General features: G+C 40.2%; 1 protein-coding gene across 1 annotated transcript in view; it reads right to left on the reverse strand.

Moving 5' to 3' along the window:
- UBE2F (ubiquitin conjugating enzyme E2 F (putative)) overlaps positions 1–22,570 on the reverse strand; it is an 84,867-nt gene that overhangs the window by 48,449 nt on the left and 13,848 nt on the right. Inside the window, exons 4-6 of the mRNA XM_075755998.1 lie at positions 21,772–21,837; positions 14,096–14,163; positions 4,854–4,924 (exon numbers count right to left, since the gene is read on the reverse strand). Coding sequence (XP_075612113.1) covers positions 4,854–4,924; positions 14,096–14,163; positions 21,772–21,837 — 205 coding nt within the window. The remainder of the gene's footprint in view (positions 1–4,853; positions 4,925–14,095; positions 14,164–21,771; positions 21,838–22,570) is intronic.

Genomic DNA, 22,570 nt, shown 5'->3' on the forward strand with positions numbered 1-22,570 from the left:
AAGCAATGAAGATGAATAAGTGTAACTTTGCCTCATATTTCTCATTTGCTGATATAATTCATTTTTAAAGCGGCATCTTCTTTCTTCCTACAGATTGGGAATGATCATTAGGCCCCTAATCAAAACCTTTTCCCAGCACAGGGTGTCTAGAGAAACTGCATCTCATATTCTCAATGGGGATGACCTAGATATAGCTGTCAGACTGTTCAGAGGTCTGCATGATGCTCTGAGAGCAGATAACCGTTCACACAACCAACAGAATGAACACCTAAATGAGTAGAAATACACTAAACATCATGAACTAGTTTAGCGGATGAACAAGCATCTGCATCTAGCTTCTGTTCAAAGACCTGTCATTCACACGTCCTGCTGCCACAGAGGAGATGGGCTACTAAGTTCTCAAACAGCACACTCAGTTTTTCCTCGCCCACTCAATGCTTCAAGAGGCTGCCTTTGACTACCTGCCAGATACACCACAGAGGCCATCTGTTCTACCAGGGTTTCAGGACACCTGATGGGCAGGAAAACCCATTATACTGGAGTGACTATTCTAAAATTGTCAAAAGCAAATGAGCAGAAAGCTCCTCTAGTATTAGATTGAACAAACATTCAGAAGCTTTCCTTGGGATGTTTGAGAATGAATTTTGAAGAGTACAGAGAGGGGTAAACCAACTGTACAATTTCTGCAGCATTTCAGATTACTAAAGCTGGTGAGTGCTGTGGCACGAGCAGGAGTGTGTCAGGCAGGGAACTTCACCAGGAACGAGGAAGGACAGTAAAACACTATTTTCATTTGCTTTGTCTTTAGCTGTAGCAGGACTTAAGAAAAGGCAAGCATATCCTCAGTCACGGCAGGACTGGAACCAATAAACACACCTTAACATCTGGTGTTTCTATCTAGGGAGATCTCCCAGAACATGATTTCAAATCCTTATATGCAAGTTCCTATGGGAAGACTACAAAAATCAGTATTTTTGAAGCTATAGTAACCAAAACAGCCACTGATGTGACCAGCCAGCTGCTCAGCTTTTGTTTCCACAAACAACTTCTCACTCTGTGAGCAGTTTCTGCATGGAGAAAAGCTTTGAGGAATTATTTCTTTTGAAATGCACAGCATCCTAAAGAGACCTTGCAAAAACCTCTCCTCAACTGGGAACTGCATGGCTCTAGCAAGCTTAAAACTTTCTGAAAGTCCAGCTGACATGATTTACAGCTTAAGTGACTAAGAATTATTGTAATGGGGAGATCAGTCCAGGAAAAAAAAAATCTGCTTTATGTAAAGATCTCAGATGAACACATTTATCAACATAAAATGCCAACACCAAGCTGTGTGGTGTGATCAACACGCTGGAGGGAAGGGATGCTATCCAGAGGGACCTTGACAGGCTGGAGAGGTTGCCCAGTGCGAACTGCATGAAGTTCAACAAGGCCAAGTGCAAGGTCCTGCACGTGGGTCGGCGTAATCCCAAGCACAGCTATAGGCTGGGCAAGGAATGGATTGAAAGCAGCCCCGAGGAGGAGGACTTAGGGGTATTGATTGATGAGAAGCTCAACATGAGCCGGCAGTGCGTGCTTGCAGCCCAGAAAGCCAACCGTGTCCTGGGCTGCATCAAAAGAGGTGTGACCAGCAGGTCCAGGGAGGGGATCCTGCCCCTCTACTCCACTCTTGTGAGACCCACCTGGAGTACTGCGTCCAGCTCTGGAGGCCCCAGTACAGGAGAGACATGGAGCTGTTGGAGCGAGTCCAGAGGAGGCCACGAGGCTGATCAGAGGGATGGAGCACCTCTGCTGTGAGGACAGGCTGAGAGAGTTGGGATTGTTCAGCCTGGAGAAAAGGCGGCTCCGGGGAGATCTAATTGCAGCTTACCAGTACCTGAAGGGGCTACAGGAAAGATGGAGAGGGACTGTTTATCAGGGGGTGTAGTGACAGGACAAGGGGGAATGGGTTTAAGCTGAAGGAGGGTCGATTTAGATCAGATGTTAGAAAGAAATTCTTTACTGTCAGAGTGGTGAGGCACTGGCACAGGTTGCCCAGAGAGGTTGTGGAGGCCCCATCCCTGGAAGCGTTTAAGACCAGGTTGGATGAGGCTTTGGGCAACGGGGTCTAGCGGAGGGTGTCCCTGCCCGCAGCAGGGGGGTTGGAACTAGATGATCTTTAAGGCCTCTTCCAACCCAGACCATTCTATGAAAACGTCAGTTCCAACAAAACTTGTGCCTTCCTTTTGTCAACAGAAAGTATCATTCAAGGTAAGTTTGAATTAAAAAGCTGTAAATCCACTTCAGAAACCTTCTGTTGGCAAGGACACACCATAGGGGTTATTCTCTTGCTCAGTTCCTGCTGCCCACGCCCCTGTTCAACCCAGCACTGCCAGTGCAACCATTCTGGAGGCCGCGCTATAGACTGGATAAGTGGAGCAATTGGTGTAGGAAATCCTTCTAAAAAGGGTGGGGTTTTTTTTTGTTTCCACATTGGCACAGATGAGGAGACTGGAAAGAGCACTGGGGAGCAGAAACAAGCAAGTCAATCAGCTTTGATAACTGGAGAAATTGCAACATTGAGCTATACTAGATGATACAATTAATCAGTCTTCAAACACTTCTCCATTCAGCAGCCTTTAACATTGCATCATGAAGTGACCAAACCTTAGCAACACCTATTGAAGAAAAAGGACACATCCAACAACACTGGCCATCTCACCACATGGCAGAAAAGCAGTGAAATTTGAGTGATTAAACTATTCTAAAAACCTATGTAGTAAACAAATTCTCTCTAGGTATCTTGATGTTTTCCATCCACAAGTGCAATGGAGGCAATATCCACAAGTATGATCCAGATCTAATTAACATGGTCCAGAGTAGCTGCAATCCATAAAGCACAGAAACAACACTCTTCCTGCCCAAAACTTGTGCCCACTTGACCATAAGTTTAATCATTTGTTATGTTTTATTTCAGTGATGATTATCAAATGAACACATACCACAGTGTGAGTTACATTTAAGTACCGACAGTTGGGAAAAACACTGATAAGGAATTTTCTTCTGCTTTTAAAAACTGAAGCTATTTTAATGTATAGATTGTATAAGTTGATTGCAGGGTGCTATATATAGAGTGCCTTACCCATTATAACAGGCATAAAGCAATCCAAGTTATTTTAGTTTTGCCAGCTAAATAAGACAGTTCAAAGGTTTGATATGTTAAAGTATCTGTCAATCAAATAAAGGTGATGTTTCAGTGCAGATACTAAAAATTACTTCATTATGTAAAATTATGATGTTCCAACACTACCTTCATCTTTCATAATTAAAACCATTTAAAGACAAGAAACAGTGAAATATCCTCAAGAATGTGAGGAGGCTTTATTTACCCTTAGAAGATGTAGCACTGTAATCAGAGCTTAAACTTTTAGCTATTGTTTGGTGTCTAGCACTTCTTGTTCCCTGGTTCTGAACAGCTCGCTTATTCCTTTACTTCATACTATTTGACTCAGTGTCTAAGCTTTCTCCAGTTGACTAAACCACAAGAAGTCTGATGGAATTTAAACTGTAAAAATACAATCCTTAAATCTATCTCCCTACTGCCAAGTGACAAATTCAGCTGTGTAAAATGCAACACACTCCTAGGAGGCACTGAATCAGATTTTTAGGCAGTCTCAGAAGATTCAGTACATTTTCCCACCGCTTTTAAATCCTCCAAACCCAAAGTGAAGTCTATGGACACTAACCCTTGCTCCTGTACCCCTGCTGCAGTCTGGCACCATCAAGCATCAGGAACACACTACAGTCTCCCCAGGTTGGTTTCTATCACCATTTGATGATATGAGCTTCTCAGAAGCATGGAGCAGACCACTACTGACTAAAAGGACTGGTATCAGCTCTTTAGTTACCAGCTGAGCCTGACCTGCCTATGGAACGTGATAGATTACCCTGGGAAAACTTTGTCTTCACCAGGACCTTGAACACAACATTAAAATTATTTTTAAATCTAGAAAAAAAATAGCTTTAAGCACTAATTTGCTACACATGTGGTAATAGTTTTGGATCTTCACAATAGTTTTGGATTTTCACAACAGCTTTCAATCTCACTTATTTTCCTTTTCTGCTTCATCTATTTTTTTCTTTTATGTCCTATTAACTTGAAAAAAGACAGTCATGCTTCTCATTTCTGCTTATGTTTGGTTTCTGGCCAATTTCATTATCAGGTACTCATCATGAAACACCGAAATTGCAACATTTCAGAAACTGATTTTGAAGAGGAAGCATTTACCATCAAGCAAAACCACCCAACAAAAGCCCTTCACTGTGGTAAATTAAAGCTTTTGGCCTTGATATTTTTACTTACATTCCGGCAACTCTGTTTTGTTTTAACTGGCCCATGTGTGGACATTACAGTGGATATTAAATGTTAGAACAAACAAATGGCAAACATAGACTCATTACTGTCAAAGTTTAAGGAACACTTTTCCCCTCCTTTTTGAAATATAGATGCATTTCAAGCACTTAACACATTCAGGCATTAAAACAAGTAAAGCCTTAAGCAGTCTCAGGCTCTCAGGACCTGAGGACTATTCAACGATGGAAGGACAAAAAACCCCACAATTAAGTTTAGTTTAGATTGGAGTTTACATTTTTTACCTTAAGTAGAACAAAACATTAAGTCTGAACCTGAAAAGCCAGGCTCTACATGGTCTCTAACACATGGCAAGAATACTTTCAGTAGATGTCTAAGTTCCTAAGGGTCACATGCCACTGATTTGAAGAATCTGTTAAAAAAATACTGGCATGAAAATCACATACAATGTTTCATCACACAGACAAACCTCCAAGGTTTAAAGAAAACAGAATGCTGTTGGTACCTTAGGCAGATTTCTCCCGTCTCTGTAATGTTTGGATGCCAGATTCTTGTCAAGCATTTTACCTTTGGAGGCTGCCAGGAGAGAAAACAAATTATGATGTTATCCTTTAAAATAAAACTGGATCACTGGTACAAGTCACAGAACTGAAAGAGGCAAATACATTTTATATTCACAGCCCAGGTTTGTACGTTAAAGACACCAAAAATAAAACCTACAGGAATTACACTGGCTTTCTCTGCCCTTTTAGCTTCTCTCAACTCTTTACAAAAGTATTTGTGCTGGTATTAGGCTATTTCTTAGAAAAACAAAACTTTAAATAAAGCTAACAAAATTTACTCTCTTATCCTGTCTACTTCAGGGGAAAGAAAATATTCCATGTTATTCAGTTTCTTAACACTTAACCAGTAAGACAACAACTCAAACCAGAAAACTGCTAAGTGTTTTCCCCCAAGGCTTATCCAAGTCAGGGAGTTTGTTAAAAAGCAGCAGAGGATGCAATGGTAATAACTACACCAAAAGAACAGCTTCTTTTAAACGCAAGACCTTCCTGTTCACAATTGAACAGGAAGTATCACAAGAAGCTTCATATCCGAACTTAAGACACTAACATAAAAAGCCACCAAACTTATTTTCAGGCAAGATCACCAGATTTCTGAATTCCATAGCGGGTTTTGAAATACAGGTTCTTAAAATACAGCCTCATTTGTTCTAGTTTTGTGAAGTAAATAAAAAGAGTGGGTCATAAAAATTCCAGTAGCTTAGCAACAGCACGTCATTCCAGCCATGCTCTCCAAATTACAATTTGCAGCTTTCAATCAAATAGATTATTTCTTATAGTAAGTGTACTGGAACACATCAGCACAGACCAGTACCTTTCATAACTTCAATTATATCACATACCATAGATGTGGAGCTATTTTCCTCCACTGCTTCCCATGAAGTCTTCAGTCAAGAGATAAAATAGCTTAAATAGCTGTATTTGCATAGCAGCATGATGTGTTTTGTCTCATTGCTTTGTTCTCAACTTCCCAATTATCTTTTTAGTAAAACAGATTTTTTTTTAACTAAGACTCCTTGATGAAGAGGTAAGAAAACATGCATGGTACTGAGCTACCAATTACATACCTGTCTGCACTAAAAGAACAACTATCACCACAGTGAATCTGCAATTTATACTATAGACATTGACTTTTCTCCACTTGTTTCACAGAAGGACACTGACTGCGCTAGTGCTGGATCACAGCATTACTGAAAATTAAATGGCATCCAGAAAACAGTCTCACACTTTCTACCTTCAAAACAAATGTTCTCCTAAGAAGTTTTCTAACAGCACAGCTTTTCAGTAGCTACACCCTCATTTGTTTTGAAAGATTATGTCTAGTTCTCAAGAAAGGGAAAGCAGCAGTATTTATTCCATGCCAGTAGATCAAGATAAAAGAGTAAGTCTCTATCATATGCACCTTCAAACAGGGAATGCATTGATCAATAGAAAAAAGCTTTATACAAACTAAATCTTTTAAAAAAAATCCCCAAATCCTCACAGCCTGAGTGAATTAACTGGTGTCTCTTTTTGTATCATGGAAACAAAAGAATTGCTTTATCCTTTCAAAGTGTTTTTCATCTCTAAAAATTAAAAAAACCTACTCCTGACAGTAAGACAAAGATTTTCTCTTTTTCTCCCTTCCTTCCTCTGTTAGACAGACAGGACAAGTGCAGCACTATCATAAAATTTATCTTCAGACAAAACTTCTCCTTTGAGCTTGTTCCAAGTCATTTTTGAGTCCTCCTTAGACCAACAAATCCACACAAGATTTCCTCGAGATGTTTCACTTGAATACCTCCAGCCATCTCCAGGTGACGCATGTGACACTTTCCACAACAAGGCTTACAAAATCCATTTATTTCATTGCTCAAACCCATCCTTCGCCTCAGATACTGAAAGCTGCTCAGGTAGATCCAACCTCTGTTGGGGGCCACAACAGTGAACAGATTGATTTTCTTCTCCATTTCTAAGGAGCCACTTCTCTTTTAAGATCTCATTAGTTTTGATAATGGAAACAGTCTTTCAGGTCCATTCTCAGTCCACTTCATACTGGTGAATACATACAGATGGTACAAGAAAGCATTGCAAGCATTTGAGAACTACGCATACGCTGACTTCAGTTTAGTAGAAGTTGTGCACAACAAGCTTCGGATCAAGTTTGTCTCATTACTTATTAGCTGCATTTTTAAAGAAATCTCTCCCCTCCGTTATTCTCACCAAATGAGAGACCAAATATAAGTGCTAATCAATAAATGAACTTAATTAACAGTTTCAGATCTTGCTCAATTTGGCATTCTAACATGACAGGTGTACTAATAGAGGTATGGTTATGTGTCCTGTAACCATAGTTTTTCACAACCGTTTCCCTAGAGAAGGGATGGGGTTCCTAACATTGGTTCCAAATTTCTGCTTATTTGAAATATTTTCCCTAGACAGTCCCAAAGCATTCTTGTAAAACTGCCCTGCAACTGTGACTCCAGCTTTTTATAGTTTCTACAAAACATAATTCCCCAGAAGAGGCAGTAACAGGAATACAGATTCCAGAGACCAAGCTAAAGCTAGCCCTAAGGTATTTCTTACCACTCTCCCCCACCAGTTCTTGAACTTCTTGAGATCAGCCAAAACTGAACACCAAACACAGCTAAGCACACAGTACGGAGAAATGAGTCAAAGAAAACAAAGCCACACTGCCCTGTGCTTTCAGTGGAATGGATTACCCAGCTCGACACATGGAAGAGGAGTAGGCCTCGACAAGAACTGCCCAAGGCATGCACACTTCCTTGCACCACCTCAACACTCCCATATGGAGGCATGAACCCAACTTCCATTTCATCAGTTCCAACCCAAGACCTGTATAAAGCAGGGTCACCAAAAAGGTAGGTGCAAGCCCCTCATTTGGGCATCTGATCCCTCAGGAACCAAATCCCTTTGTTGTTCACTTTCCACAACTAACATATTGGCCAGAAAAAGGACTAATAGCAGCTCTGCTGCTAAATTCCCAGCTTTTGACTGCTGCCTAAGGCACCTGATATCATAAAAACTTTGGTAAACCAGAGAGTCCCTAAGACTGTCTACTCTGACAACATGATATGCCAGAACCATGGGAGCTACAAACGAGGCCAGGCTTGTGGTGGCAACCAGTTTAGTTTTACATGGGTGTTAAACTAGATCTGTACTACCCATCAGGTTCAATTCCTTAAAGCACCAGGTCCCTTGTCTTGTAGCACCCATTATTTCACCAGCTGCACCTCAAGGCAGAAAAAGGGAGTTTGTTTTTTTAAAGCAATTCATCCCCCAGTCATCTCCCACTAACCTCTTTCTGGGCTGCCAGTCAACCAAAAAAAGCAGCGCTTGGGGAAAAGCTGCTGCAGAGACAGAGGTCAGGCAGCAGCACTTGGCACTAAAGGTATTTGCTGTGTACACCATTAAATGTTTTGCTTGCTGATTCACAGCTTCCTCTGATGTCTGTATGGACAGCAACATTCCCAGCAGGTTTTGTAAGCACAAACACTAACAAATTCCTCTTTGCTTTGCACAAAAGCTCATGAATGTGCAGCCTGTTTCCTAACAAGAATAATATTTTTTTTAAATGCCAAGTGACAGGTTTACCAACAAATTTTAGTATTTCTAAAAGGAAACACTACAAAAATTAACTAACTCTGCTCCAGTGTCCTTCTCATGATCCCTCTGCAACATCCTTACCAGTACCAACTGTTTTCTGTTCTGACACAATATCTCATCACCAAAGAAAAAAGTCCACAGGTTGTCTGGTAAATAATAAGTTACAGTATTAAAGAAATCTTCCCTTCACTCTGTACACCTGCTATGGATATAAAGAACAGTACATTTGGAAAGGATGCAACGTATTAAGGGCAGTTTCATGTACACATGGATACGCAAGCAGGGATCAGCCATTGGTCTTCCCAAATATCATGAAATATGAAGTGTTCTGAGCTGTGGAGCAGGTACATCCCACGCTCTCTGCCTGGGACAGGAGGAAGCCCTCATATACTAGTAGAGACCAACATGTCTTTTAGTACTTCAGCAGTTAGCTTTACAGAAGAATTAAGAAAGAAAATTTGAAACTTTTAACAGCAATTCAGAACAGATAAAATTAAGTGTTGACCTTCCAAAGACTTTTAATGCCCTAAAACAAAAGTTAAATATCAATACTCTTACTTTTCTCACTGTAGTATCCTTCTGCACAGATTAGCTCCAACTTTAGAGGGAAGAGGACTCTCAGGATGAACTACTTTTTCTTCTTTTTGTACTCAGAACATGGACAGTACATCAAGTCCAGAAAACATCAAAAGCTCAAGCCTATTGGCTCCATCTATGGCATGCCCCTAAAACAGTGCTATAAAAAAAAATCAAGGAAATCTGAGCTGTGAAAGAGTTTGGATCATAGCAGAAGATTCTGCAGATGCAATGCCAGGTTTTCCCAAGGCTCCAAAAGCAGCCAGCCTGAATCAGATGCTTACAGAAGGAACAGATCCAAGGTGCACAAATTCATTTTGGAAAACATTTTTGGGACATACATGGGATGAAGTCCTCCTTTCAGGATGTTTTTTACTCCGACCATTCCTGGAAAGCTGAGGCCTTTCCATTCAGGATCATGTTTATATGCTTGGCCCTTGGGAGCATGACTACCTTCATTTCCTTCACTAGTGCTGCAGGAAGCATCACCTGACTGTTCACTCAGAGGCATGAACAGAATTCCCCATTCTGGCCCCATTTCCAATACGGGAGTTTACGAGTGAACAATAACTTTTAATGCTAAGAGTTCTCCGTAGCAGTTTCACTGAAAGAAAAAAAGATAGAGATCCCGGGTCTGCCTCAATCAGGCAGAAAGAAATTTAACGGAGAACACTAGGTATAGTACATATTAAAACATTAAGCCAACAGCAGGAAGTACTTATTAGTGTACTAACCAAACGAACTCAAAAGGACTACTCAGGAACATGACTTCTGGGGTGTTGTGTGCCTCCACAGAACAACAGTGCAGGAGAAAGATCATTTAGGGACCACAGATACCATCAGGTCCATTTCATTCGATTATTGCTTGGTTCAGGCACAATCAACACCTATACTTGCTCAGTTACAGTATTAAATCAGCAACAATGAACACAATCATTGGGACTAGCCAACATGACAATGCCCAGCTGTAGTACTTGGAAGAGTTCCCTGCTTTGGGAAACACACTGCTTTAGGAAAAGCCCATGGTGAGCTCTTACCTCTCCTCAGCCTTTCTGTAAAGCACAGAGTGAAACACAGCCCACGAGGCTGCAGAGTGGGGTGATGCAAATTACTGTAGCACAAATCCATCTGAACCATGCTCATGCCTCCAATAACCAATTAAAAATAGGAACAGTTCTCAAGCTCAGATGCTTCTAAAATTATCCCCATCTCCAGTAGCTGAAATAGGTTAATTACAGATACAGTGGAAGAACCCTTATAATATTTTATTGCCTTACAGATAATCATAATAAACATTTCTAATTCTCAGTACAGCAGTTCAATGGTACAGAAGGCTGATTAAACTCTAACCAGCTGTGTGCTCTGTTCACAAGCAAGAGGCAGCACTTCACAGTAATGCTTGCTCCAAAGCATCCCTCCCACATTTCAGCCTCTTGAATCTTCACACTAAGGAAGTTTTATAGCCCAGGTATCAGAAATTGATGCACATCCTAGTCAGTCACACCTAAAGTACAAGGATACGTTACTTCTCTGTATTCAGATTCTCTACTTTCCAAATCAGCCTCCAATGCTTCACTGGGCAGAGTAGTATGCCATGGCTGCAGTCCACAACACAAAAATCTTTCAAGTTTTTCCTCTTCAATTATGTATTCTTATACTCTTCTACTACATCACCATTCTACACATCCACTTTTCCCACTGCAGAAGCTGAATGCTTGCTTATGAGGAATGAAGGGCAAAAAAAGAAGAAATCCTCAGAGTAGCAGCAAACACACAGGATTTTGGCAACAGTATGCTACAGAAATTAAAGGATGCCATTACAGAAAGTATACTATAAATCATGCATTTTGTAGCTTTAAAAACAGATGTCCTTTTTTTCTGCAGGCTAAAAAGATTAGCTAGAAAGAGGATGCAGGCTCTGAAGCAGAGCTATAATGACTTGCCAGTCTTGCCCAGTATTTTTACTCCCAACACAAATGTGTTCAGCACTGCTGCAAGGAGCTTGACACAGATGTGTGATATCCCAACCTTAATTATGGGCTGAAAGAGCACTGGCAGGTCTGAAGAGCTCCATTAGAAATACTGCCAACACTTGTTTCAGTCCTACTCTGCCGGCCAGAAAACAAACCATGGTCTCAGCATAATTATCTCAATATTTGTGAACATACACATTTTCATTAATAACCTGACCATAATCCAACATTCAACCTATTGCTTTTTGTTTCAAATTGCACAAAGGCAAACTTTTTTACTTTTGTATTGAATGAGAGATGCTCAGAATTTAAAAGTCTCTAATTAACATTTGCTGTAGATTTTCTGGCAGTGCTGAGCAGGGAGCCATAACAAACCAGAAGATTTTTTAATTATAGAAATTGAGAAGCAAAAAAAACCCAGATCAAAATTAACATTCATCTCTTCCCTTAACACATAGCAAATGCTTTCCTCCAGCAGTGTGTTTTTTTAGGGGAACACTTCAAACAAAAATTTAAGAAATTAAAATCAGTCTATGTTGTGTATGTTCCCCTGGGCCCAGCATTACCACAGTGGTTAAACTGCTATTATTGAAGATGACTAAAAAATTAGACAGCAGACAATGTGACAGAGTTTTCCCCTTTTTACTGAAGGCCATGTTTCTCAGGTATGCAATGGCACAATTTATTCAAGTTAGAACAAGGATGCAGTCAACTTTAAATGACCACCTTTGTATTTATAGTGTGTGCGTAATCACACACAAGCTAGTAAGCCTGTATGAAATTCTCTGGTGAGGTTAAGGGGAACTTAAAAAAAAACACAGTCAAAACCATACAACTGCAAACACTATTAGTACATATAGGTGTTTTAGAAGTAGATCAATACAGACAGTCAGGATCCTAAACATGTAAAAAAAGCAAGCTTGAGGAAATAATTCTTGACCAATATTACCATGAAAGAAGAGCACAGCTGTCAAAAAAAAGGAGGAGGAAAATTCAAATCTTTCAGAAGTGCTATGGTTCTCTACAAGCATGAGCTTTTTATAAAATATAGTCTATGAATACATGGGACATGCAGTATAAGTAAAGGAATATTAGGAAACTTGTGAAGGCATCTTCTGGAATGCAGACCCAACTCCTCCAATTTCAGAAACATAACCTTTCTACTCTACTAGCAGTGTTAATGCTCCATTCCCCAAGCTCAGTCTGGGAATTCAAGCTAGTACATTCTAGACCACTGTGCCTCCTTCACATTTGTATATAAACAATGCTGTGACTGCAACTACTACATATATATAATGCTGAATTTAGGCTTGTTGCATCTGAACACATAAGCCAAAGGTCTTCCTGGAAACATTCCTCTAGTATCCTCTCCTATACATTCTTCAGCCTCTCTGAAAGAGCTCTGAAGTATCAAAACCAAAAGAAAGAAAATAGAAAGTAGAACGATGGGAAAAAAAAGTTACAAAAGCAAGCAAAATTATCACAACCGTTCAAAAAAAAAGAAGTTAGGTTTACTTCTTCCTGCAATTCATATACCTAAATGCAAATACTGCAACTCAAATGCTCAAATGAGTCTAGTTTCCTTACACAAGAAGCTATCAGAACACAGAATGGCAGGTGTAACTCCTGAGAACCAGACATGTGCCCCAGCTGTTTTCCATTTTTGGAGTCAATCTTGTTCTTTTGACAGCTAAACTCTGAAAACAACGTCTGAAGTTATTTTTATTGTAATTGCATCTCCCCTCCCTTACACAGTTCTGCAATTTTAGTAAAGTACAATAATGAAATACCAGCATTTCTCATGCTTGAAAAGACCAAGTTGTCTGGAGCTTTCTATTTATCTACTATAAGATATTGCAATCATTTGTAGTTGCTCTAGAAAGTTGTTTGCTTAATAACCATTGAAATTGTTAATTTTTTTTAAAGATACTTAACTAACCAGTCTGGGAGACAGGCAGTAGAACTGGCAGAGTGTGCAAAAGTAGGCTACTTGTCACCATGTCTGTGCTTTCCACGTCTTCCACTGCATGCCCTCAAAAGGGATTAAGTGCCTAAGTCTAATATCACAACTATAACCACCAGTTTGAAGGCCCCAGAGAAACAAAAAGAAATTTTTTTCCTTTCTGTTCACCTATTTCACTCTTTAGATATTTTTTTTTTTTTGGTGAGAATAATCATTAAGTGCAGGTCTCAAGAATAACTAACAGGAGAGAGAAAAGATGAGAGTGGAACCTCAGCCAGAAGGGAGACCCTCAGGTCTGACTCATCTGCAAATACTCACTTTTCCTTTAAGGAATAATATCATTGAGGCAGTAAAAGTCTCAAGGCTGTTTGGTTGCAAAAACTGGACTGCAAGAGAATAACCAGAGAAATGATTATTCCCCACTCCCTGGGATTCATGACACTGTGTCCGGAACTATTACGTCCCATTTTGAACTCCCCGGTAGCAGATATAATGACAAACTGGAGGGAGCCCAGCAGCCAGCCACCAAGATGGTGATGAGACCAGAGCACACACAGTACAAGGAGAGTTGAGGGATCTGGTTTTGTTCAGCCTGGAGCAGAAAAGGCTGAAGGTGGGGACCCTATTGCTGTCCACAGCTGCCTAATGGGAGGGTACAGAGGAGATGGAGTCAGGCTCTTAGAGGTGCACAGTGATAAAGCAAGAGGCAGCAGACAAGCTGTAAAGAGGGAAGTTCTGACCTGATATAGGAAAAAAGTCACAAAGGTGATTAAACATTAGAACAGAGGCCCAGAGAGGCAGTGGAATGTCCATCCTAAGAAATTTTGAAATGCCAACTGGCCCAGGCCTTGAGCAACCAAATCCCACTTTTAACGCTACCCCAACTTTGAGGAGTTCAGATGACCTCCAAAAACTCCAGACAACCAAAATTTTTCTACAAACTCATGATATTTTAGTAACAGACAGAAGGTCCTTTCTTCATTTCAATGCCAAGTTGCCCCTGAAGTCCTGTTACCTGGAAAGGAAGTCTAAAGTGATAACTACTAGATGAATGACAAATACTCACCACCATATTGTAAGCATCAGGAACTTCAATTTCAAACTGAAACTTTCCACCTTGGTAATAGCCCTCATCTAGCAAAGGAAAAAACAACAGAATAGTTAAATAAGATAAAATAACAGATGCCATATAACACAAAATATCTGTCATTACAAAGATTAAAATAACAGCACAGGGTTATCATCAAGTACTTAACCTAGTTACACTGTAATGCTAGCTGCATCCTAGTCCAAAGAGTGTGCACACAGTGTCTTCCCTCACTCCCAAAACCTTTCCAGCAGAAATTAAGTCAGAAGAGTCAACAGTCCCAAAGTGATCCTGGAAAAAACACGTTCCTGACCAGAGTTCCAGGCAACACCAAGCTAGATGAACCTTTGAATAATTTTCGCATGTCTGTGTAAACAAAATTCTGCCACACAGCAGCTATATGGCATGCGGTACCACAACACCGACCATTGGAATGAGCTGGACACATACTTGGACACTTGCTAATGCATGCTAAATCCCACTCCAGGATTTAGCACATCTTCCCAGACTTGTGCTAGCAATCACACATCATAATGTGAATAATGGTGTGCAAGAGCACGCTTCAGAGTGTGCTACAATAAAAGACTAAGTGGCTCTTGTATAGTAATTATCTTCAGATGATATATCAGTTCAGAAAATCTGCCTGCCTGTCAACCTCACATTCAATACTGAATTTTTAAAACAGCTAAATTTTAAAATATGAAGTCTGAAAATATCTAGTTGCATTAACCAAAGATAATATAATAGGATAATAGTCAGCCTGTAAGCTCTCAAGATGGCTGTGCTTGGAAGGTGAAATGCTTGCAAGTGACCTGAGATGTGTCTGCCTGACATTGCCATTATCAAATTCTCATTCACAAAGTAGAACAGACAGGTACCTGGCCCACAGTGGGCTTTTGGGACTCCTGAGGAATGCTCAGACTTAAAACTACCTTGAGTACTCTAGCTCTCTGTATCACCTGGTACAGCCACGGTAAAGGTTTGAGGGTCAGGAAGGCTGGGTATTGTTGTATGACAGTATTTTTAATATTATTTTCAAAACCAACATTGCAAAGGAAAGTTCTGTTAAGCTATCCATAGCTTACAGAAAGATTTTAAAAAGTTTTCTTATTATCTAGCTTGTTCTAAAACACAAAAAAGTTCTAGCTCCTCTATTATGTCTCATCAAAACCCTCTTTCAGGATGGTGCCTTCTGGATCTGCCACTTTCCCAGTCCCTACACAGATCTAGCAAGGCCTTCTATTTTGTCCTGCCAACCAATGCACCACACCCACCTACTCACAGTTCACTCCGCACTACAATCTCACCACTGTCAGCACAAGTGTATACCTTCCACACCAAATGCCATAATCACAAGAGAGCAGTCAGCTCCTATCCTCCTCCTCTGCAATCTCTTATCAGCTGCCTTACTGAAGAGGCAAGGGCATCACCCTGTTAAATAACACAAACCCTCAGCTGCAGAGGGAACTGAGCCAGTAAAAGCTGATGCTGCCAAAAGATGACACTCAACTGCACACTACACCCAGCATAACAGTCCAAGAGACCTGTGCCTGCAGAACAGTGAAAGGGTTGCTGGGAAGCACATCGTGGTTGCTCCAAGGAGTCTTTGTGTAGACCACTGGCAGGTTCAACATGTGGACAGCATCAGAAATTTTGGACTGCAACAGTAGCATAGGCAGAGAGCGTGAAAACAGGACATGGCTGGTCTTCCCCATCACACACAGAAATGTTTACAGCTGCCTCCCCACTGAACTGTGCAGCACATCGCTGCAAGCCTTTAGCCACTGCAAATCTCACTTTAATAACCTGTCCAGAACATACACTTTTCAAATACATTCTCCATTTCCACTCCAATTCAGTTTTGACGTGTGTTTGATTTATTAAGCAGTCTTCTCAGGCACACTACGCTTTACCAGAAAGTAAATGCACATGCACTGATTTTTATGGAAAAAAGCCAGATAAAAACATTCATCTTTTGTTTTCAAATATACTAAGATAAAAATCAGTAAAGCGAGCCATTTCTAAAGAATGAGATGTAAAAGGTGAGTTATACCAATATCACTTTAATGAAACTGCTCCCTGTCAAATGTGCAAAACACTCAAAGCAAGATTCTGACTGTTCCAGGAAGGAATAATTAGGAAAATGCTCCAATATCCCCTGGGGAGTTCAAACAGCTCAAGCACCACCGAGTTACCATACAGGACACAGCTAACTGCACTTTATCTGCCATCTAGCACATTATAACGTGCATCCTCATCCTCACTATTTCCAAGTGTGATGCTGCTCCTTGTAAAAACCAGTCAAAAGAATCTCGGGTCTTTCAGTGATCATATTAAAACAAATAGACAACACCATACAGGAATTCAGCATTTGTTATAGTGCAAGCCACATACCTCAAAGCCTTCCACGGGCCTCCTCACTGCCCATTAGCTCATAAGCACTTATCAAGCTATCACTTCCCAACACAAGCAATCACATGAAACACCCACATGTGTTTGCACAGGGAGAAGCCTGCTGACAGTACAGCAAGGCAAAGGAGAACCACCACCGCTGTTAAGGTCGCTCAGGAAGTCCGGCAGCAGAAAATTATTTTCCTTGGCTTAATTTCAATAGTTCCTTATTTTGCGGACTTGGAGCAAACTGTGCAGCAGCTCATCACATTCGACCCTGCTAATGTGAAATAGATGCCTGTTGATAGATGTATGTACATGTGCCTTATGTCAAAGAAAATCCTCACTGTAACACAATTGTCCAAAAGAAACATTCAAGAACAGCTCCAAGGGAGGAGAGCTTGCCAAACACTGCCAGATTCTTGCCAGTCAAGCAGCAAAGAGAAAAGCCACTCTCCATGTCCCTCTGCACACTGAAAACGCCAGGCCTACAGCCCCTGTAGCGTACAGGAACATTAAGGTAGTCTTTGACTCCCAAGATCACTCACTCTGACCTTGCTCAAGAGATGCATGGAGTGGGGGGGAAAAGCTGAACAGTTGTTCTTCACTTTCTCTGTTTTTCCCCACCACACAGACGTAGCTCAGGATAGCTCCACTTCCACCCAGCCACAGAAGAAACTCCCAGCGTCCACGTGCAGGATGAAATCGGACAAGGCAAGTTCAGCTGGAGGGGACAAGCCCAGCTGAGCCTCTCACTGTATAAAACCATCACTGCATGAAGAGCTCGGTTTCCTGCAGAGAGGTTAAATTATCACCAGTGTCAGCAGAAGTAGCACCAGGACCAAGGAGTGAAAGAACACTCCTTTTTCTCTGCAAAAAACATTTTAGATTAGCTCAAGCACTTTCTAACCACATATTAACATCTCCACAGGCCCTAAGAGATTCCTCATGTATTAGTTCCATTTTCTTTTATTTGCTTTTCTGTGTTCTATGTAAGGTTGAACAATCTCTGGAAGACTTAGAGTACTTTAGATATTCTACCTCACACTGCAAGTCACTTCCACATCCTTACAGGATTGCTTCCCTCAATACTCACTGTCTTGCATTACAACTTCTCGTTTTATGTTTCAGGTTTAGCTTGGCATCAGTCCACACTAGCACTAACCAAAAAGTGCACTACTGGGTCTGTTATAAACTAAGCAAGGCCATATTTACCAAATCAGAACAATAAAGCATCTCTCCTCTTCTCCCCTCCCCCCCTTTTTTTTTCTTTTTTACAATTCTCCTTGTATCTTTGTAAATCTTTTCACTAAACAACAATAAAGCATGCTACTTATTATCAATCCCTCAAACATATAGTGAAAAATTCCTGTCTCTGGAAAGCCTCAGTACCCAGTCAGAAAACTTGCAACGCATTAACAAGATAAGCCTTCATGAGGAAGTCATCTTATGGCACCTCAAGCAAGTAAATAGGTTTTCCCACATGGTAGTTTCCTTCCCTGTGTCCCATAACACCCATACAGACTGGAACAAAGACCCTCATTTTTTTAGGCATGTAACATTGGGAAAAACTGAAGTTCTGGCAAAGTTAGTGAGGAAAGCGCTATAAATAAAACAGCCAAATAAAATAGCTTTGGCACATAACATAGGAAGCTGGCCACCGATGAGACTTTTGCAAAAAGGGAGTATGTCTGAGCTCCAGTTTTACTCCTACTGAATTTATGTCTTCAAGCTGTATTAAAAGAGCAAGCATCCCTCCCACTTTAGTCTCCAGTTTCACTATTAAAAACCTGACTCTAAGATTAGTTTGCATTTGTGTTTTGATGGCTAGAAGTGCTGTGAAAATACCAAATTATTTTATCGCTTTAAAAGAAAATGCAAGATAATTAGGACAGGCCACAAAGGATGTGCTTTTGATAGTAGCTCCTTGAATCAGCAGCGTTGAAATGCTCAGCCGTGCTCACCGAAATTTGTCATTTTATGGCATGTAAAACAGAAGACAGGCTCTTTATTAATTCCCTGAAGAACGGGACTCAAATAATCACACTAACCCCAAACTACCCTGGGAACTGCAGGAAAATTGCATTAACTCTACATATTCCTCTGGTTTTCTTCATGTGCAAGCTACCTAAACCCAGCTTTTTTTTTTTCCAGGTCATTATCATGTTTTAGCCCCAGCTTCCAATTTTGTGCTCCAAATATCAGTACAGCAAGCAGGACTTTGCCCGCTTTATAAACATCTATCTCCTTATTTTTCCTAGCCTTTGATCCAATAAGATACTGGCACAAAAGCTACAATAGACACAAGTGGTGGCATAAGGGCATTTTTCAATGACAGAACGATTGTTTCAGATAACAGAAGGAAAAAGAAGCTTCAGACAGCAGAGAAAGCCAGCAGTATCTGCCTCGGGAACACACAGTTTGTCCATTGTGGCAGTAAAATCTGCGCCTTATCCATTTTCTAGCACGTACTACTCCTATCCACTCATGGTGCACTGCAGAAAGCTGTAACAAAGGAAGTGGAATTTCTGGAGGACAACTTTTTATGTGAAATAAGCAGTCACCCTCATCAAGATTTTCTACAAATTCATTTTAATTTAAAACTCACTGTCACCAGAATAATTCTGTGAAATTAAATACTTACTAAGAAAGGTTATTGTAGGAAGTACAGAGCAAGGGAGAAAGTATTTCTGCTTGCTGGTAAAGTATATTTTTTATTCAAATTAGTCTTTTTGTGAGAACCTAAAGAAGCTTCTTTCGCTGTCCTTTTGCCACCAGCCACATTCAAAATGACTGCATAAAACAAAGCACCCGAGAACAGGCTTTGTCAATAGCATAAGGCTAGAATGCTGACCGCAAAAGGCATTTCCAGAGTTAAAAAACAACATTCAGTCAGTAATTTCATGGTACCCGACCCTTGGCTACTTTCAGAAACTGTCTCAGTGTAAGATTCCTTATAAAATGTGGTTACAGAATTCAAGCTCTAATGTGAATCAGAATAAGAGAACATAAACATAAAATATGAATATAAAATAATTAGCATGCCTTTAACGGATCTGTCATAGGAGGGTGCAATCTCTGTAACTGCAGATAAGCAAACCGACAACCCTAAGCAGCAAGCCAGCAAGAACCTCTTTGCTGTGCAGACTAGCAACCCTGGCTTACTATACACACTTACTACACAACTCCTAACAGTGAGAAATGCAAGGCAGCATTAGATATTCCCTGGCACTAACAGCCACACTGAGCCCAGCTCTTGTTCCACAATTGGAAAGCTGTAGAGATATTTGAAAATTGCTCCCTGAAGAGCCAGATATATGAGCAGGATTTTTAGAAGTAACTCAGCTCCTCAATGCAAGAGACAGTTCCAGGCAGGAGGAAGAAAACTGGCTCTTCCTCCTGACTGTCAAGATTCATGCAACATTGTTTAGACACTACAAGAATAGTTGCCTCAAGAAAGGATTTGGGTCTATTTGAGCCAGAAAAATTCTGTGACTGCCACTTAGCTGCCTCTCTGCTACCCCAGAGATAACTAAGATTTAGCATGCTCTAAAGAAAAACCTCAATAATGACGAGAATCAAAGCTACAAAACTTTTCTTGGTATGTGTTATATTCTGCCTTTAGAGAGCTGTACTAAGCTGTAGCTGATCACAAGATTCTGTACCTGAATTATGCACAGCTGAAAATAGATGTTTACTTCGGTCAGACTGCAACTGCAGAGACTTCAGCTGTGCAGCTATATTTAGAGTAACAAAATGTTAATTAAGATCATCTCCTTCCCAAGATCATTTCAGCAACCAAGCAAGCACAAAAACCATGCCCTGCACTCAACAACTGTCTTCCAACTGCAACATCTTGCCACACAGCAGTTAACAGACAAAAAATGACTATGTATTTAGACACCTCAGAATTAGTACGAAGAAGCTATGCTTGCTTCACATTCAAGACATCCCTAACTTGCACAGTGATGATCTTGAAGTCAACTCATTTCCAAAATATAAGCAGCAAACCGAAGGACATCTGGTACAAGCAGACTAACACTCACCAAGTAATCTATGTAGGACATGTATTCATGTTTAAGAGGTTAAAAGTTCTATAACAACACTTGCATTTATTTTTGATTACACTGACTAGGGCAGTCTCACTCATTTTTCCATCACAAAAAGGAGACATGAATGGACATATTAACAAAGACCACCCAAGATTTCTACAGCCGAAGAAACACTAGCTGATTTTGGCTAATAAGCACCAACAGTGACATCTAGCGCTCGTTTGACTTGAAGATACTGGGTTATCAGAAACATTCCTATCACCATTATTTCCATAGTAAGACATCACTATGATTGCCATACTGCATCCAAATTCTGTTGTCATTAAGCATCTACAGAAAACATGCACCTACAAGAATTAGTTGACAGGGAGATACTGATCCCAGAACATGTAACTCAAACAATTCAGTACACTGAACACATCAATGTTCTCATTTAAATAGTTGCACAGAGTCTTAAAGGTAAGGCACAGCAAAAATAAGTGTATGTCATGTTTAAATAATCTTCCATGCAAATTCATCCATAAAACACACGAGTTTCTCTTCTAAAATGGACAGCCATGTGAGCGAAGTCTGTAATTTTTCAGATGGCTATTAAGAAATTTAAATAGAAATGATAAATTCCAAAAACGTAGTCCTGAGCTTTTCCTTTTACTGAAGAGCATGCCAGCAAAAGTTTTGCAGTATACTTAAGTTGTATTATTAATACAAGATCTAACTTCCACATACTTGAATATTCAAAGACTAAGAGACTCCTACTTGTTAGGCACCTTCAGACATGCATGGATTTGAAGTTTTCCAGCAGTGTTGTATCTGTCATCTACCTTTTCAACACTACAGAACCAAGAAATCAGAAGAAAATAATAAATCTGCAACATGACAGGGCTGTAATACAACAATTTCTCTACACATAGCCCAAGATTCTCAGCAAAAACAAAATGGTTTGAAATTGGCTAAGAGAAAAAGTTTTCAATCGAAGTGACCAAACAAGATCTGAACAATTCCTTAACCTGCTCAATTTTGATGGCATTTTTATTGGAATCTAGTTCTCTAAATCCACCCCAGTTTCTCCATTCCATCTATAAAATAATCACTGTATTACAGCCAGTCTTTTGAGTAGAAAGTTATTGGATTCTTCAGCAAACTCTTGAAATTACATTTCCTAAACAGCAACACACAAAAGTAACATGCTTAAAAAAAACCAAACAAACTTACCTGGGATTACAGTTAGCTGAAAGTAATGAAGCTTGTTTGGGTCAGGAAAATTCACTTTACATGTACCTGTGAAGCAAAAGAATAATATACATCAGACAATTGTTTTTCCACTGTTGGGAAAGCAAGTGTACCATCTTTCACACTCTTCAAATTCCCTCTCTGATTAATCCCTACCTTCCAGTCAAGTGATTCCCCCCTACACTTTGTCTCTAAGCACCTCTTCCCTATACAGTCACAGGTCACCTGCAGTAATGGAACTTCATTTCTTTGAGCTGTGAGGAAGAAGCTTATTTCCTTTCAGTAAACCATGCTGTCCAAAGACCTTGAAATGCCAAAGGATTTGGTCTTTTGTATATATACTAGCTCCACGTTAAGATGACAGCCTAGATAATGAGCATCTCTTCCTTACAAGCTCTTTAATAGTAATGTATATTTGACATTTGATCATACACTGCAGTCTGCAAAAAGTCATGCCACCACAGCCCTATGCCAACAAAGGATTATTTATACCTGTAAGACCTAATGAGATACAAGCTTTACTGAAGGCCTCATCCCAAGCCATTGAAGTCTCCATTCAGCTGTCATATTGAACAAGTTTCTTCTGCATAACCAATTACACATATTAACAGCAAAAGTTATGGAGCATCATTACAAACTAAACGCTATGGTCGTATTCTCAGACTAGATGAATTTAAGGAGAATAGTGAAAATTAAGAACAAGTGCAAAAAAGATAAAACAATCTGATACATCTGTTGTACTGAAACCACTGACTAGTTTCAAGTTCACACTATAACAGCC

Source organism: Balearica regulorum, chromosome 6, assembly GCF_011004875.1.
Source record: "Balearica regulorum gibbericeps isolate bBalReg1 chromosome 6, bBalReg1.pri, whole genome shotgun sequence".
Taxonomy (NCBI): domain Eukaryota; kingdom Metazoa; phylum Chordata; class Aves; order Gruiformes; family Gruidae; genus Balearica; species Balearica regulorum.